General features: G+C 48.7%; 1 protein-coding gene across 1 annotated transcript in view; it reads right to left on the minus strand.

Moving 5' to 3' along the window:
* Positions 1 to 2,998: 2,998 nt before the first annotated feature.
* PLXNA4 (plexin A4) overlaps positions 2,999 to 17,342 on the minus strand; it is a 590,122-nt gene continuing 575,778 nt past the window's right edge. The window contains exons 31-32 of the mRNA XM_053407170.1: positions 5,237 to 5,387; positions 2,999 to 4,403 (exon numbers count right to left, since the gene is read on the minus strand). Coding sequence (XP_053263145.1) covers positions 4,308 to 4,403; positions 5,237 to 5,387 — 247 coding nt within the window. The 3' untranslated portion in view covers positions 2,999 to 4,307. The remainder of the gene's footprint in view (positions 4,404 to 5,236; positions 5,388 to 17,342) is intronic.

Below are 17,342 nucleotides of genomic sequence, written 5' to 3' on the forward strand. Positions count from 1 at the left end.
ATTGATATCTGCTCATCCTTGTAATCAAAGAATAATGCATTCTTCCTTCTGCTTCCTTCATTTGTAGGTTACATACACATAAACAGAAAATGAAGAGGGGAATTAGAAGCCAAGACCTCAGACAGAGGCGCCTGGTGGGATAAGAGCTCACACATTCACATCACAATTGTGGCACAATTCCAAGGTTGAAAAGAAAAGAAAAGAAAGAAATCAACTAAGAAACAACAAATATGAATTCTGAGATACAAAAATAAAAAAAGAACCAAAATAGAGATTTGTTTTAAACGCCTAGGTCTGAGAAAAGAGGAAATCGATGGGGTGGGGGGCTAGGGGTGCGGACGTTCACACACTGCTTCCCGTTTCTGGCAAGTTATTTTGATACGTTCTGTTCATTCCTTTGAGGTGCTCAAGTTTGAAACGAAAACCTGATCGAGTCTGTGCTAGCAAAAAAATGTTAAAAAACAAAACCATCGACGTTTTTTTAAAAAACCTTTTAAACCAGGAGCATGCGGAGTCTCAGTTCCTTCCTGTTTCCTCCTCATCAGCTGTGCAAAATCATGTGGTCTTGTTTCCCCCAACCCCAATATCTCCTCCCCCTCAGATGTACCCAACCCACCTTCTCCTTCCTTGTGTGTGCAAACAAACCAGGACCCAAACATGCTCTGGGAATCTCTCCCGCCAGCTTTGCTTTCATTTTAGAATTGGAGAAAGCCATGTGGGGGGGCCATCTCCCACCTTCGTCACCTGTGGCACTTCGCTTGTCAAAAACCTTTGGTTTCTTCCATGTCTAAAAGCGTTTTCTGTATTCGAGACAAACTTTTTCTCTCTCCTAGCCCGGAGCTTTCCATCCATTCGCCATTTCCGTCCGCCGGCGATCCAGGAGAACGAGCATAAAGTGTAAATTCTGTGATGGTAAATCAAGACTTCTCCACCCTCTAGATGTTGCGGAAATGAGCAACAACGTCTGGATTCTGGTCCCGTGACCCCTGCTCTTCTCCTGTATCCGCACAACCCTGCAGAAGCAATTGTGGAGGTCCCACTTTTGCCCAATGCAACGTACCAGGCTCCATGATTCTGCTCCTCCGACCAGTATCAGCCCGTAACTTAAATTCCTGCACTAAGAAGGACAGGCTCATTTCACACCTGTCGTGGGATAAGGGAAATGTAAAGGGTGGGGATTTCTAAAGAAGCAGGATGGAGGCATTCGCCATCCAGAGGCACTCTCAGATACGTAGATATAACAGAAGCCGTTTTTAAGCTTTTTAAGCTGACATAGCCTAGTGGTTAATCCTGTACTGCACACCAATGTTAGCTGACTCAAGGCCAAAAGAAATGGAGATGGAATGAATGGAGGCATGTATGCAAACAAACAACTGTTGGGCCAGGTTAAAAACATTCCCCCTAAGCTCCGTGGTTGCACAGGGTGGGAATGGGTAGGAAACATGTTCACAGCACAGTTGTGATGGGTCGGATCTGTGTCATATTGACGGCCAAGTGACCCAATGCACGGTTATTTCACAGTGAAAAATAGGAGAAAGAAGATTGAGTGCTTCTGCAGCTTGTCCTGGTCCTACACTCCCATCCTTAACCTCTGGCCTCTCTGCCTGCCTCGCCTCCGAATGACCGGCCGTCGAACGACCAGCTCTGATATCACAGTGAGGTTGGGCAGCCCTGGAACAAGGCAGAGGAGTGCTGAAGTGAACCGTGTCATTATTGCCCATAGCCCAGGAGTTTGGGAATTACACCTTGCTGGGCTTGTTGCTGAGCCTTTAAATGCACTAATGGAATTAACGCCTTTTGCTATATGGTGCTTTTGAGCGTTGGTACAAGACTGCCTATTTGGCAAAATATTTACTCCAGGAAGGTAGTGTCAATGTCTGGTGTTGCAGAACAACTCATAACTGCCATTGCGGAATCTAGACTTCGGGGTGGACCATTGCTCAGCAGCAGTGGCGTAGCGTGGGTTGTCAGCACCCGGGGCAAGGCAAGTAATTTGCGCCCCCAACCAGTGGATCCGTGTGACAATAGCAAAATTTTTGCGAAATCTGTGACAGCGCTGAGAGAGAGTGAGTGAGCCAGGTAGGGGCAGAGAGCTGCGAGTGCGAGCGCCCCCCCCCCGATGTTGCGCCCAGTGCGGCCGGGCCCCCCTGCACCCCCCATGCTACGCCACTGCTCAGCAGCAGAGCCCATGCTTTGCATGCAGAAGGCTGCAAGTTCAATTCCTGACATGTGCAGCTGGAAAACAAACCCAAGTGAGCAGCAGGTGAGGGGGAAAGCCTCTCTCTTGTCTGAAACGCCAGCGAGCTGCTGCAGATCAGGGTAAACAACATGAGGATAAACAGTCTGACCTGCTATAAGGCAGCTCTCCATGTCACTGTGACACAGGTGGCTTCTGCTTATATTTTCCTCACCTCTTACTTCAGGCAAAACGAATTTGTGTCGGTGCCAAAATGGAAATTCATTCAGATCGGAAACTCAAACACTGTTGAGTTGAACAATAGATGCTAATTTTGACGGGATGCAAATTTCACCAATGAAACTCGGGTTTCTTTTTCTACTCTCCAAAGAGCACTGGAGAAAGACCCAAAATTGATGCTAAATATGTGTCATGATGACTCAGCACAGACTTAAAGAAAGCTGAAGCCTATTTATTTATTTATTTATTTCAATGGTCTCCAGTACATTGGATCCATCAAGCTTCGGCAGGCAGATGCCAACGCCAGAAGTGTGCGTTTTGATTCTGTACTTTGGAAATGTGTGAGGGGCTGTGTTTAAGAGTGCAAAAAGCTCTGGACCAGCATTTAGCTCCTGCTTTCCAAATTTGGGACATGGCCCAGTCAGGAGGGAAGCCTTTGAGTCTCATTGATTTCAACAAGATAGCATGGCTGAATTCTGTCATCAAACTAAATGCAATGCAAAATTGCTTTGCTCTGGTTGGAATGTGTTTACATGATTACATGAATGCATCGAACCAAAGAAGAAGAACATGCCGAATCAATCCAGTCCCAATTGCAATTTTGCAGGCAAAAGCATTGCACAAGCTACACTGCCCCAGCCAATTATCCCTACAAATGATAAACACTCCCTCCTGTTTTTGAACATCCATTCGGTCTGTTGCTACTACTAAAGAAAAAAGAAATGGGCTTAGGAGGGGGGTCTCTTTTCTTACCCAAACCTACCCCAATCCTGGGGTGCAACCTCTTGTCATCTCCATAATGCTGGTACTTATTTCTGGGTTTAACTCTGTGCTGTGTCTTGATCAAAGGCTTCTTGTTATTATTTTTTGTGCTCTATTGTTTGGGATGGTTAGCCAGAAAGATACAGAAAGTTGCAGTCTGGAATCGTACAAAAAAAGCGAGGGAGGGGACCGCTTCTGGTTGCAACGGCGAGAGTGCCTCACTGCACAACGTGAAGCCGCGCTGGTTTAGGAAGGGATATAAACGCCCCCACTGAGATGCATCTGAAGCAAAAAGAGAAGAGACAGGTACAGTTTCAGGGAAAGAAAGGTGTGTGCTTGTATGTGGCTGCCTTTTAGTTTCACAGTCAGCGGGGCACAGGTTGAAAATGAGGATGACCCATAAAAACAAAAAGTAGATGAATGCATGAAAATTGTGGAGTGGGGAATAAGTGGTTCTCCTTCCTTCTCCACCCAATCCCAGAAGAGCAGCTGACAACACGGTTAGCTCACAGGGCACAGGGACCCCTCTGCCATGCCAGTCCCAAGGAGGGGGGTCAAAGTCACTGGGGTCCTCCCCATAGGATGAAGACTGGGGTACGGCAGCACTGTTGAGTGGGAGGGAAAAACCAAGTTCGTTCCCACTCTGCCGGGGTCTCCAGAGGCAAGAGAGCGAAAGTCCTGCCTTGGCGCAGCTTCGAAATAACACTGAGTTTAGTTTCCTGCTCCACGGATCCGAGCCCGCAGGGAGCCAGTAAAAGCAGCAGCGACAGAGGCGAACCAGGGTGGTCTGCTCTGTTAGTTAACGGATGATATGACGATATGCTCCGTGGAGAAGGCAGAAGGGGGGGGTGGGAAATCTGTGGACGAGGGAGCTCCACCTGTATGGTCCCCGCACTAAGGGATCCGTCCGCGGTGACGTCCCTCAAGTCCTTGAGGCCTAGTTGCTTGGCGTCCATAGGTTTGGCGGGCGAGCCTTAGAGGAGTCGAGAGCTGTTTCCGGTGACTCCGCTCGACGGCCAATCAGAAACTTGCACTTGGTAAAGAGGATGTTCTTGACTGAGGCACGGCTTGGTTTTGTTTGTATGTTTGTTTCAAATCCCTCCCAGGGAGTCCCCTGGTAGGGCAGTTCTCAGCTGTCTATGCTCATGAGGGTTATAACTTGTTCAAGTTTGTAGGCCAGCTTTTGCTTCCCGGCCTGGTCATCTTGATCAAGGGCTCCAAGGATCTGTGGAAGAGAGGCAGAAGAGAGACGTCTTAATGGTTGAAGCTGGTCATGTCAAACGTGTTATGGAAATTACGGGGAGGGGGGGCACATCTTTAAAGTTGTTAAACGTTACAAATATTATGCATCAGTATATCCTTTTGACTTGGCAGCTCAGGGAAGTTACTTAGCTTTAGGTAAAGGTAAAGGGGACCCCTGACCATTAGGTCCAGTCGTGGCCGACTCTGGGGTTGCTGCGCTCATCTCGCTTTATTGGCCGAGGGAGCTGGCATACAGCTTCCGGGTCGTGTGGCCAGCATGACTAAGCCGCTTCTGGTGAACCAGAGCAGCGCACGGAAACACCATTTACCTTCCCGCCAGAGTGGTACCTATTTATCTACTTGCACTTTGACGTGCTTTTGAACTGCTAGGTTGGCAGGAGCAGGGACCAAACAACGGAAGCTCACCCCGTTGAGGAGATTCGAACCGCTGACCTTCTGATCGGCAAGTCCTAGGCTCTGTGGTTTAACCCACAGCACCACCCGTGTCCCTACCTAGCTTTAACAATCATATAAAATCAACTCCTTTGCCAGTTTCCTCCATTCCAACACTACTTTGCCCTTGAACAATAGGGACTCCAGGAAGTGCCCAGAGGTGACAATTGCTCAGCTCATTGTTGGCCAAGGAAAGCCTAATCCAGCCTAATCCATCACCAGACTAGCTAAGGGGTCCAGACATGCAAAGGAAGAATTGTAAAAAAAAAATAGTAAAAATTAGAACCAAAATCGACAGATCCTTCTGCCCCTCGTGGCAGCTGTGATCGGGTGCTTCTCCTCCCTGTCCCCAGCCCATCTCACCTCTTCGTTGTACTTGCCCACGTAGGAGTAGATCTCCGAAAGTGAGCTCATTGTGTTGAATTCATTCATGTGCATGCGGGATTGCTCAGCCAGGTAGGCGTTCATGTCCTGGTCACTGATAGCTGGCATCTTGCCGATATCTGAGTAGTACCTGGTGGGGATCAAAGAGGCCCTTTAAGTGTTGTGCCGGAGAGAGTTCTACCAACAAGCCAGTTCCAATTGGCAATAACTAGAGGCGGGGCCTTCTTAGCACTGGCCCCATGACCGTAGAACTCATTCCCCAGGGAGATCTGCCAAACCCCCTTTTCAGGTGCGCTCTGCAGGCCTTCTTGATTTGAAAAGGCGTTAAAAAACACCTTGCTTTAGTGAAGAATTGTTTTCAGTGGCTGCCACTAGAGGGGAATTGCTTACTATACAGTCGTACCTTGGTTCTTGAATATAATCCGTTCTGGAAGTCTGTTCGACTCCCAAAACCGTTCGAAAACTGAGGTGCGGCTTCCTATTGGCTGCAGGAGCTTCCTGCAATTGTGCAGAAACCACATTGGACGTTTGGATTCCCAAAAACGTTTGAAACCCGGAACACCTACTTTCGGGTTTTCGGCGTTCAGCAGCGAGAACGTATGAGCACCAAGGTGTTTGAGAACCAATGTACGACTGTACTGAGTTTGCATTCCTTTTAACTGAATCTATGTCAACAGAATTCCCCTGTTTTAGTGCCGGTTTAATATTTCAAGTCACTTTGCAAAGGCTTGTTGTTTTGAAACGTAGTTGTGAATTCTAAAAAATAAAAATAAAGGACAGATGTACATACTGTCTCTGCAACACTGTGACCTGGTAACTCTGAGACTGAGGTGGGGGCAGAACTCTGAAAGCCCACAATCCAGAAATCCTTCCGCAATTGCATTTCTGTTCTTGTTTTGGGGTTTCTGTGAAGGCGAAGCCTGGTTGAAGCTTTTTAAGCTAATAGACCAGCCGCCACTGCTAAATGGACTTCAGGCTCCAGCAATCAACACCAGCGACTCTGAATTTGAAAACACCACCATCCAGGTCTAGGGCTCAGAAATGGCTACCTAGAGCCCAAGCTGGGCCTGGCACAGTCTCATATACAGTGCAAAACGTTTGCGTACGGCAAGAGGCTGTCACTTTAAGGCAGTTGCTATTTTGGATGCCCTCCTTCCCTCCCTCCCTCCTCTCCACCCCCAAAGTATGGCAGGCCTTCGAGGACAAGATTTGCGGAAGGTAATCAGTCACTGTCACCGGCAGCTGTGCTCCGCTGTCAACTGGTTAATTAGGCTCCGTCATTTACATTTTTAATTTCTTCAATTTGACATTTCGCGCGCAGTGCACCCCCACACAGTGGCGCGCACACACACATGCCTGGAAAAGGCCCCTAACGCCAGCGCCGCCGCGATTTTATAATTAGGGGAAACGGAGAAGGAGAAGGAGCCAAAATAGCTGACAGGTGCCTCGTCGATGGCGCCGCAGCCACCTGCTGAGTTCAGCAACCAAATCTCCTGGGGCAGAAGGGGGAAGGAAACCGGGTTCCAGCATTGCAGAGAGCGGGGATGCAGGCAAGGCAAGGGAGACCTCTTTAATCTGGGCTGCCACAGGAAAGGGAAGATGGAGCTGGAGGCAGCGGGAAACCAAGTTTTGGGGGAGTTAAGAGCAGCGTTGGCTGGTGTGGTTAAGAGTGTCCTACTGGGACAGGCTTCCTCAACCTTGGCCCTCCAGATGTTTTGAGACTACAATTCCCATCATCCCTGACCACTGGTCCTGCTAGCTAGGGATCATGGGAGTTGTAGGCAAAAAACATCTGAAGGTTGAGGAAGCCTGTACTAGGACCTGGGAGAAGCCGGGGTTCAGATAACCCCCACTCAGCCGAAAAGCTCACTAGGTAATCTTGGGGGATAGCCGCTGACTCTCAGCCTAACCTATCTCACAGGTTCAGGTAGGGAGCCGTGTTGGTCTGAACCAGTCGAAATACATAAAAAAATTGTCCAGTAGCACCTTAAAGGTAAAAGTAAAGGTAAAGGTACCCCTGACCATTAGGTCCAGTAGCGAGCGACTCTGGGGTTGCGGTGATCATCTTGCTCTATAAACCGAGGGAGCCGGCGTTTGTCTGCAGACAGCTTCCGGGTTATGTGGCCAGCATGACTAAACTACTTCTGGAGAACCAGAGCAGCACATGGAAACGCCGTTTACCTTTCTGCTGGAGCGGTACCTATTTATCTACTTGCACTTTGACATGCTTTCGAACTGCTAGGTTAGCAGGAGCAGGGACTGAGCAACGGGAGCTCACTCCGTTGCGGGGATTCGAACCGCCGACCTTCTGATCAGCAAGTCCTAGGTTCTGTGGTTTTGACCACCCGCTTATACCAGGAACAAACTTAGCTTGTCTCTAAGGTGCTACTGGACAATATATATATATATATATATATTTCTATCTCACAGGTTTGCTGTTATTTACTAAGCTTGGATCCTAGAACAATAGGCAAGTAGGATCCTAGAATGCCACAACTGATTGGCTTGCAGGAAAAGACCAATCAGGCTCCAGGAGGAAGTTAACCAGCCTATTAGGCTGGTAGGATCGTAGAATGCAACAACTGATTGGCCTGCAGGAGGGAAGGAGAATCAGCCAATCAGACGGGACTCATTGTGTAAATAATGTATATAAAAACCTAAGGTTTGGGGGGCAATTCAATCATGGTTTTACAAGCTGTAATAAAGAGCATGAAATCACTACAGGACTCTGAGTATATTTCAGTTGCTGTTCTGGGGGCTAAATGGGGAGGGGGAACTGTGTTTGCCACCTTGAGCCTCTGGGGAGCAAAGGTGGGATACCAATGCAGCAAATGACAAGGCGGCTGGCCTGTCCATGAAACAGACTGTTGAGAGATCGTGCCAGAAACCAGAAGCCGCATGTCCCTTGAATCTAGCTGCGACCTGGACACAGAGTTGGGGGCTGAAGGAACACCAAATAGTTCCCTGCAGCTTCACTTCTTGCAGTGAGGGAACTGTCGGAAGGCCCTCAGAGCTGGACTTCAGTGTCTGTGCCGAAAGAGGGGGGTAGAGGTGCTCCTTCAGGTTAGTAAGAAGGTAAGGGACCCTGGATGGTTAAGTCCAGTCAAAGGCTACTATGGGGCTGTGGCGTTCATTTTGCTTCAGGCCGAGGGAGCCGGCATTTGTCCACAGACAGCTTTCCAGGTCATGTGGCCAGCATGACTAAACTGCTTCTGGTGCAACAGAACACCGTGATGGAAACCAGAGCGCACGGAAATGCTGTTTATCTTCCCGCCGCAGTGGTACCTATTTATCTACTTGCACTGGCATGCTTTCGAACTGCTAGGTTGGCAGGATCTGGGACAGAGCAATGGGAGCTCACCCCATCGCGGGGATTTGAACTGCCAGCCTTCCGATCGGCAAGCCCAAGAGCCTTGGTGGTTTAGACCACAGCATCACCCATGCTCCTTCACGTATACAGGTTCTAGTAATATTATGAGAGAGTGAGAAAAACGTCTCCCCGTCTACAGTTCTCCACACTATGCATGATCTGATGCATCCTCCTTACTTATCATTATTTTTAAAACAAACTAAAATGTCCCAAATATTTCAACCTTTCTTTGTAGAGGAATTTTCCCAGCCCCTTGATCTGTGCCAATGCTGTGGAATTGGACGATGAACTGAATCCAGCTCTCATATCCAGCCCTGCCTGCTAACGTTGTTCCCTTTGACTGGTCATGCCAACAGAGGGTCCAATTCGTATTTGCCTAGCGAGACCCCAAACTGCCCTGAACCAACTGAATGAGCACTGCTGTCGATGCCCATGGATGCCAACATAGACATTTTGTGTCATGCAGAGAATCAAAGGGCCTTGTCAAGATCCAGCCCCGCAGGCGGAAATCGGGCACATGCCCAGAATGAATGCCCTCGCCGCCGCCCGACAGCTGCGCCCAGCAGTGCCTGAATGACGGCAGCCAAGGAGAAAGCAGCTGAGGCCACGGGTGCCAGCGAAACAACAGAGCATCCATTTGAGCTCAGTCCCACTTTCCTCTGAGTTTGCTGAAGTTTTCCAGCTGCTCATCAAGCAGACGGGCAAGTGAGAGTGAACTCAGCGCATGCCGGAAACTGAACCCAAGAGCAGCTGGTGTGTGGTTCTAGGCAACGGGGAGATGGATTTATAGTTCCCGAAAGGAGTCTGCAGAAAGGCAGTCACACTCTTTATAAATATTTCATGCGTGCCCTCCCGCAGAGCTGAAGAGGAGAGCAGGCACTGGGATTACGCTTGGCGAAAAACAAAAAGAGACGATGACAAGCTTTTTCTGGAGGGGAAATGATGGAACACACTTTTGGGCAGCGGTTCCCAAAGTTGGCAGTAGCCGCCTCTGGAGTGGGTGGGATTGCCTAGGGGGTGTTAAGAGGCAAGGGGCGGCAGGGTGCTGGTGCTGGAGGTGCAAATGGCTAGATCGAGTTCATCAGCTTTGCTGAATTAGTTCAGCTACCGTATTTTTTGCTTTATAAGATGTACAAGACCATAAGACGCACCTAGTTTTTGGAGGAGGAAAACAAGAAAAAAAATGTTCTTAATCCCAGAAGCCAGAACAGCAAGAGGGATCTGGCTTATGGGATAGCCTCTTGCTGTTCTGGCTTATGGGATAGCCGTGCGCAGCCTCTCCCGGGCAGCAGGCTGAAGGCTCCCCCTGCCCAGAAGAGGCTGTGTGCGGCTGAGGCAGAAGGCTCACCCAAGAGCTGCACTCCCTTTAAAGAGTGTGCGGAGCATGTGTGCGGCTCTTGGGGGCTTTTCCCTGAGGAGAAAGAAGCACAGCCCTTTTCCCTCCTCGGGGAAAAGCCCCCAAGAGTCGCACACACGCTCCATGCGACTCTTTAAAGGGAGCGCTGAGCAGAGCCTCCCGCCTGCATTCGCTCCATAAGACGCGCACACATTTCCCCTTACATTTAGGAGGGGGAAAGTGCGTCTTATAGAGAGGAAAATACGGTAAATAGTTTCAATCGGATTTTGAATAAAAGTGCAATTAATTGTTACAGTTTTCAATTTCGTTGTTTTGTTATCTTCCCAAGTGGGCTGTGCAAACTGCTTTGCTGAATGATGCTTGGGAAAGCAAAGCCCTGTTATCCTCGTGGTGAATGAAGAAAGCTGGACTCACAATAAGAGGATGGACATCTGCCATCCGCCATCAAGCACAGTAGCTCATCATGCTAATCATTGGGCTCACCAAGACCTCCATTGCCTTGACCCTCTTTTGCACCATGTTCCCCTTGACTACCTCCTCCTTCCCTTCCAGCTGGGTTTCTGGCCCCACCCCAGCTCCTGACTGTTCCCCCCAGGTCCTAAGGCCTGCCCTGTTCTCCCTGATTACTCTCAATCCTGTCCCACACTAACCCCAGAAAACCATCCACGTTCTGGGCACAATGCGCCAAACACTCTCTCGTCAGGTCAACGAACCTGAGGTTAATCTGAGGCACAATGTTTACTAATTGATCAATCAATCAATCAATCAATCAATCAATCAATCTTATTACGGTCCAGAGACCCAACAAATCGTTACAAAGCAATGCACAGTTCAGACAGCCTACCTCCAGGTTAAACAAGCATTTTGTTCAGACTTAAAGATAGGGATCATTGGTTCTTGCAACCACCGATAAAAACTTTGCCACTGCTAATGTTCTAGCGTTTGTCCGGATTGATTATGGCTAATTGCTGACCTGTCAAGTGATCATGTGTCAGGGACTGGCTGCATGCAGAGGAGGGGTGGGAGGTTACAGTCGGAGAACCCCCAGAGGAGGAAAGCTCAGAGCCAGGGGATTGGTGATGGGACACCGAGGAGAGGCCGGAGGGAGAAGACTGGGAAGAGGGGCTGGATACGGAAAGGGCAACAGGGTTTAGTGAGCAGAAAGAGTCCGTGACAGGGAGTAGTACAGACTCAGAGGCTGAAGCAGAGGGGGAGGTCAAGGAACTGCTGAAGATTCTAGAAAGTCTCCCCCTCCCCCCTAGTCTCTGTGAACTTGCAGAGTAATGAGTAGAGCAGAACAGAGGTCAGAGATTCGCAGACACAGTTTGAGACTGCTTTGGAAAAATCCAGGAGAGGAGGAGCCTTAGGGGGGTTGAAAAGCAGAGACTTTCAGTTCTGGAAATAATAATAATAATAATAATAATAATAATAATAATAATAATAATAATAATAATAATTTATTTGTACCCTGCCCATCTGGCTTTCCCAGCCACTCTGGGCGGCTTCCAACAAAGGTTAAAAATACATTAAAATGTCACACATTAAAAATTTCCCTGAACAGGGCTGCCTTCAGATGTCTTCTAAATGTCAGGTAGTTGTTTATCTCTTTGGCATCTGATGGGAGGGCGTTCCACAGGGCGGGCGCCACTACCAAGAAGGCCCTCTGCCTGGTTCCCTGTAGCTTTGCTTCTCACAATGAGGGAACCACCAGAAGGCCCTCAGTGCTGGACCTCAGTGTCCGGGCAGAACAATGGGGGTGGAGACACTCCTTCAGGTCTACTGGACCGAGGCAATTTAGGGCTTTAAACTGTTTAGGGAATTGCTGGATAGGAGCAAGATCTACTGGGAAGAGTTACTGAGGCCACTAGGAAGAGTTGTATGAATCAAGAGTTAACTTCACTGTCAACAGAGATCTGCTTCCTTTATTACCGAATCCATCCTTGACATCCTGTGCAAAAGAGTAGCGATTCAGAGCCCAGGCTATGAGCCATTTAAAGGCGCCTGCAGTGAGCCCTCACAGAGGTGTGCTGCATCTTAGATGGGACTCTTGTATTGCAGGGGGTCGGACCAGATGACCTTTGGGGTCCCTTGTAACTCTACAGTTCTGTGATTCTATGTCAGACTCTGGCACCCCCCATCAGAATCGCTCCCCGTTCTCATCGCCTCTTCCCCTGTCACAGCCCAGGTGCTCCTGTGCGGCTGGGTGACAGCCAGACAGAGGCAGCACTTGTGAAGCACTCCAGATATCAGGTTTGAACGTTGTGCGGGACGGAATGACAGTTTAATTTGCAGAGCTATGGCTCTTGGTGCCTGTTCCCCCTCGGAGGAGCGGAGACACCTCTATTACGCCAGACCTGTCACCCATCTTCAAGAGAAGGAGGGGTTAGGGAAAGTGTTGGTGGATCTGACAGATCCAGTGTCTGCTTTTGTCTAATTGACTCTCCCTGCTTCTCTCTGGCTCCTGAAGGCCTGGTAACCTGCAGTCAAAGACCTTCAGCAGACTCAGTTGGTGCATGTGCCATTCTGCGCACTTGCATGTAACACACCAGCATCCTGAAGGAGGCAGCAAGCAATCCAATGGAACCCTGAACTTCTGCGTCAAATAATAATAATAATAATAATAATAATAATAATAATAATAATAATTGTTATCATTTATACCCCGCCCATCTGGCTGGGTCTCCCCAGCCACTACGGGCGGTTCCCAAGAGAATATGTTAAAAACAATATAGCATTAAATACTAAAAACAGGGCTGCCTTCAGATGTCTTTTAACGATAAGACAGCTGCTTATTTCCTTCACATCTGAAGGGAGGGCGTTCCACAGGGCGGGCGCCACTACCGAGAAGGCCCCCTGCCTGCTTCCCTGTAACCTCACTTCTTGCAATGAGGGAACCACTAGAAGGCCCTCGGCGCTGGACCTCAGTGTCTGGGCTGAACGATGCGGTTGGAGACGCTCCTTCAGGTATACAGGACCGAGGCCATTTAGGGCTCTAAAGGTCAGCACCAACACTTTGAATTGTGCTTGGAAACGTCCTGGGAGCTAATGCAGATCTCTCAGGACCTGTGTTATGTGGTCTCGCCGGCCACTCCTAGTCACCAGTCTAGCTGCCACATTCTGGATTAACTGCAGTTTCTGGGTCACCTTCAAAGGTAGCCCCACATAGAGCGCATTGCGGTAGTCCAAGTGGGAGATAACTAGAGCATGCACCAATCTGGCAAGACAGTCTACCCCTTTTTTCTCAAGGGCCTTTTTTCTCCTCTTCCAGCTGCTTTGACACCTGTCCACTTTGAGATTTGGATCTGGGTTCAAATCTGTTGCAGCAAATCACACAGTCAAAGTTGGAGTTAACTCTTGATTAGCAAGGACACAATCTTCTTGAGTTTCGGGTCTAACGATCACAGCAGCCCATTCCCTGCACATCTTACTCCACGAAATCAGTCACCGAGACCAAATGTCCCCAGTTCCCCCTGGTCATCTATGCCTCCTCCTCTCCTGGCCTCCTTTCAAGCAAGACTGCACCTTTGTGCCTGCCTTTGCTCTTCCCACTTCATGCCTCTCCTGGTGCTGGAAATCAGAGGGGGAGGGGAGGTTGTCCCAGCAGGAGCGGGAGACCCTTCATCATCCAGACTCATCTCTGCCCCTTAATCTCCCTCCTCTCCCTCGCCTGCTTCAGCTTTTGCCTCTGATTCGGGACTTATCTCTGCCACAGACTCTTCCAAGTATTTGTAACGATAGTTTTTAAAAAAATGTTTTTAGCTGTTCTTATTTTGAACCCTTGAGTCCCTGTCAGGGGAAAAGGTGGGGTATAATCATCATCACCACAATGACTTGGTTAACTGCATCACTGGAATTGCATGCAAAGGAAGGGGAAATCCCCTACTTCCTAAAAATGGGGGAAGACCATTAATGATACCATGAAGTTCTGATGCATTCTAGGAAGCTGTTTTTTCCAGCAAACATTCCAGGAAGCCATGGGTTAGCAGTGGTGGGGACAGGATCGGGGTTGTTGTTGTTGTTGTTGTATTGCCTTGGTTTTTACTCCCTTTCCACCAGGGGTGCCAACTTGAATGAAATATTTTGGGGGCCCAAGTAAGCCCCGCCCCGCACAATCAATCACGTGATTGTTTCATCACATGTCTGTATTTACATTCCAACACTGTTGGAAGTCATGGAAACGGAAGTTTTTTGTTGCACTGTTCCGTTCTGTTGTGCTCTCGTATTTCCTTCTTTCCAAGGAAGAAGAGAGAGACCCATGTTTTCCTTTGTCCTGTTTTGTACATAAATAAAGGAGATGCGGGTGGCGCTGTGGGTAAAAGCCTCAGCGCCTAGGGCTTGCCGATCGAAAGGTCGGCGGTTCGAATCCCTGCGGCGGGGTGCACTCCCGTTGTTCGGTCCCAGCGCCTGCCAACCTAGCAGTTCGAAAGCACTCCCGGGTGCAAGTAGATAAATAGGGACCGCTTACTAGTGGGAAGGTAAACGGCGTTTCCGTGTGCGGCTCTGGCTCGCCAGAGCAGCGATGTCACGCTGGCCACGTGACCCGGAAGTGTCTCCAGACAGCGCTGGCCCCCGGCCTCTTGAGTGAGATGGGCACACAACCCTAGAGTCTGTCAAGACTGGCCCGTACGGGCAGGGGTACCTTTACCTTTACCTAAAGGAGATTAGTACTCACACCTCCAGCCTAGCTCTGCTGTTGTTGTTGACTCTGCTTAGTCAATATGTGCTCACGTCTTGGAGACATGAGTCACAGCAGCACGTTGGGGAAGAAGATTGATGGATCTCCCAAGCAGCACGCAGAAGTGAGTAATGGGCTAGCACGTATATATGTTGTTTTGCCTGGATGCCTGCCCTGCCTGCTGGCCAGAACCCCGGCAGCACGCACACACCATTTGAATGGGAATGTCCATCAACTTTGTGGGGACCCAGCCCCCACAAATATTTTATTTTCGGGGCCAAAGCCCCCACAGCCGCTAGGAGTTGGCTCCTATGCTCTCCACAGTCATTTTAAGACAGGCAAACTAATGCCAGTGTACTGGAGGAAGCAAGGATCACCAATGTTGAAGCAATGATTCTTCAACATAAACTTCGTTGGACTGGTCATGTTGTGCGGATGCCCAATGATCGTCTTTCAAAGCAACTGCTCTATTCTGAACTTAAAAATGGAAAGCGTAATGATGGTGGTCAACAAAAGAGGTTCAAAGACTCTCTTAAGGCAAATCTTTAAAAATGTAGTATAAACACCGACAACTGGGAAACACTGGCCTGTGAGCGCTCCAGTTGGAGAACATCGTTTACCATAAGTTTGTCATGGGCTTTGAAGATGCTTGAACTCAGGACGAAAGGGAGAAATGTGCTAAGAGGAAGGCACGCTTGGCAAACCCAGAAACCTATGTCCCCACTGTGGAAGGATGTGTGGATCCAGAATTGGCCCCCACAGTCAATTACGGACTCTGTGTTAAGACCGTGTTCATGTAAGACAATCTTGCTCAGCTACGAGTGAACGCCAAAGAAGAAGAAGACAATCATTTGTCAGTTCGTCAAAAAGCAAAAGAGCAACTGCATTAGTGATCATCTCATTTCAGCTCTGCAGTCTTCTAGGGTGGTTTTGCTTTTCGCTGTGGCATGGAGCTCATTGTCCTGTGGGGTGACTTTAATGTGCTGCCGGTGCTCAGAATGCCTGCTCATTAATAATAATTTAGCTTGTATGAAAAGCTTGTAATGAGTCCATGTGTTGCAGGCAGCAGACGCAATTAAGGGGAAGACATAATTATGCAACTGCCTCCCCCTGCTCAGGTGTGGAGGGATGTGGACCTTCCTTTGGCACCAGAGGCTCATGAGAGGCATTCGGCCAGAGGCCGGGGGTCTTCCCCTTTCACCATGATGTAGCACAAAGGTTTGCCAAGGTGGGATTGGACTCCTGCAATGCGCTCTACGTGGGGCTACCTTTGAAGGTGACTCAGAAACTGCAATTAATCCAGAATGCAGCAGCTAGACTGGTGGCTGGGAGCAGCTGCTGAGACCATATAACACCGGTCCTGAGAGACCTGCATTGGCTCCCAGTACGTTTCCGAGCACAATTCAAAGTGTTGGTGCTTTAAAGCTGTAAACAGCCTCAGTCCTGTATACCTGAAGGAGCATCTCCACCCCCATTGTTCAGGCCGGACACTGAGGTCCAGCGCCGAGGGCCTCTGGCAGTTCCCTCGCTGCGAGAAGTGAGGTTACAGGGAACGAGGCAGAGGGTCTTCTCGGTAGTGGAACACCCTCCCAGCAGATGTCAAGGCAATAAACAACTATTTTACTTTTAAAAGACATCTGAAGGGAAGTTCTCTGTTTAGGGAAGTTTTTAATGTCTGATGCTGTATTGTTTTTAATATTCGGTTGGAAGCCGCACAGAGTGGCTGGGGAAACTCAGCCAGATGGGCAGGGTATAAATAATAAATTATTATTATATTATTATTATTATCCACCAGTTGGCATGCAAGTGGAAAAAGAGGATGAGGGAGGGTGCCAAACTACCTAGGTGATGTCAGCTATTCCTACCGAAGGTGTGTTCCCTCGCATCCATATCTCTATCAAGCCAGATTGGTCTGACTTCAGAGAGAAGAAACTAAGCTTCAAGTCAAATGAATGACAATGGCTAATTTATTAAATAATTGGCTAGATAATGGCTAATTTATTAAAAATGGCTAATTAACAATTAACCATTAAAAACAATTAACCAATTAAAATGGCTAATTAACAATGGCTAACTTATTTAAAAATGGCTAAATAATTAAATATTCTCCAACAGACGGGTCTGGCTTCAGATAAAATGGAAGTCACTTGTATTCCCAGGATCAAGGTAACTGATGTTAGAAGAAAGAATCTGCCTCTTGCACAGAAAGAGAAAGAGACTCATGCATTGTCCGTCAGTAGGCAAGACCAGGACACTTTCAGAAGGGATGATGCACACTTGTTCCCAAAGCAGATGTTTCTCTTGCCAAATATGGGGTATTCGAACTGCTCCTTTCTTCCCTCTTCATATGGAAGTGTAAGCATCTCACTTTATATTCGCTTTCTGGAAGGACAGATTGTGAAGCTGAGGCTCCAATACTTTGGCCACCTCATGAGAAGAGAAGTCTCCCTGGAAAAGACCCTGATGTTGGGAAAGATGGAGGGCACAAGGAGAAGGGGATGACAGAGGACGAGATGGTTGGATAGTGTTCTCGAAGAGACCAGCATGAGTTTGATCAAACTGCAGGAGGCAGTGGAAGACAGGAGTGCCTGGCGTGCTCCGGTCCAGGGGGTCAGGAAGAGGCGGACACGACTAAACGACTAAACAACAACAACAATGTCCCCTCTGTCCTCCACCTTTCCTG

This window comes from Podarcis raffonei, chromosome 10, assembly GCF_027172205.1.
Source record: "Podarcis raffonei isolate rPodRaf1 chromosome 10, rPodRaf1.pri, whole genome shotgun sequence".
NCBI classification, from domain to species: domain Eukaryota; kingdom Metazoa; phylum Chordata; class Lepidosauria; order Squamata; family Lacertidae; genus Podarcis; species Podarcis raffonei.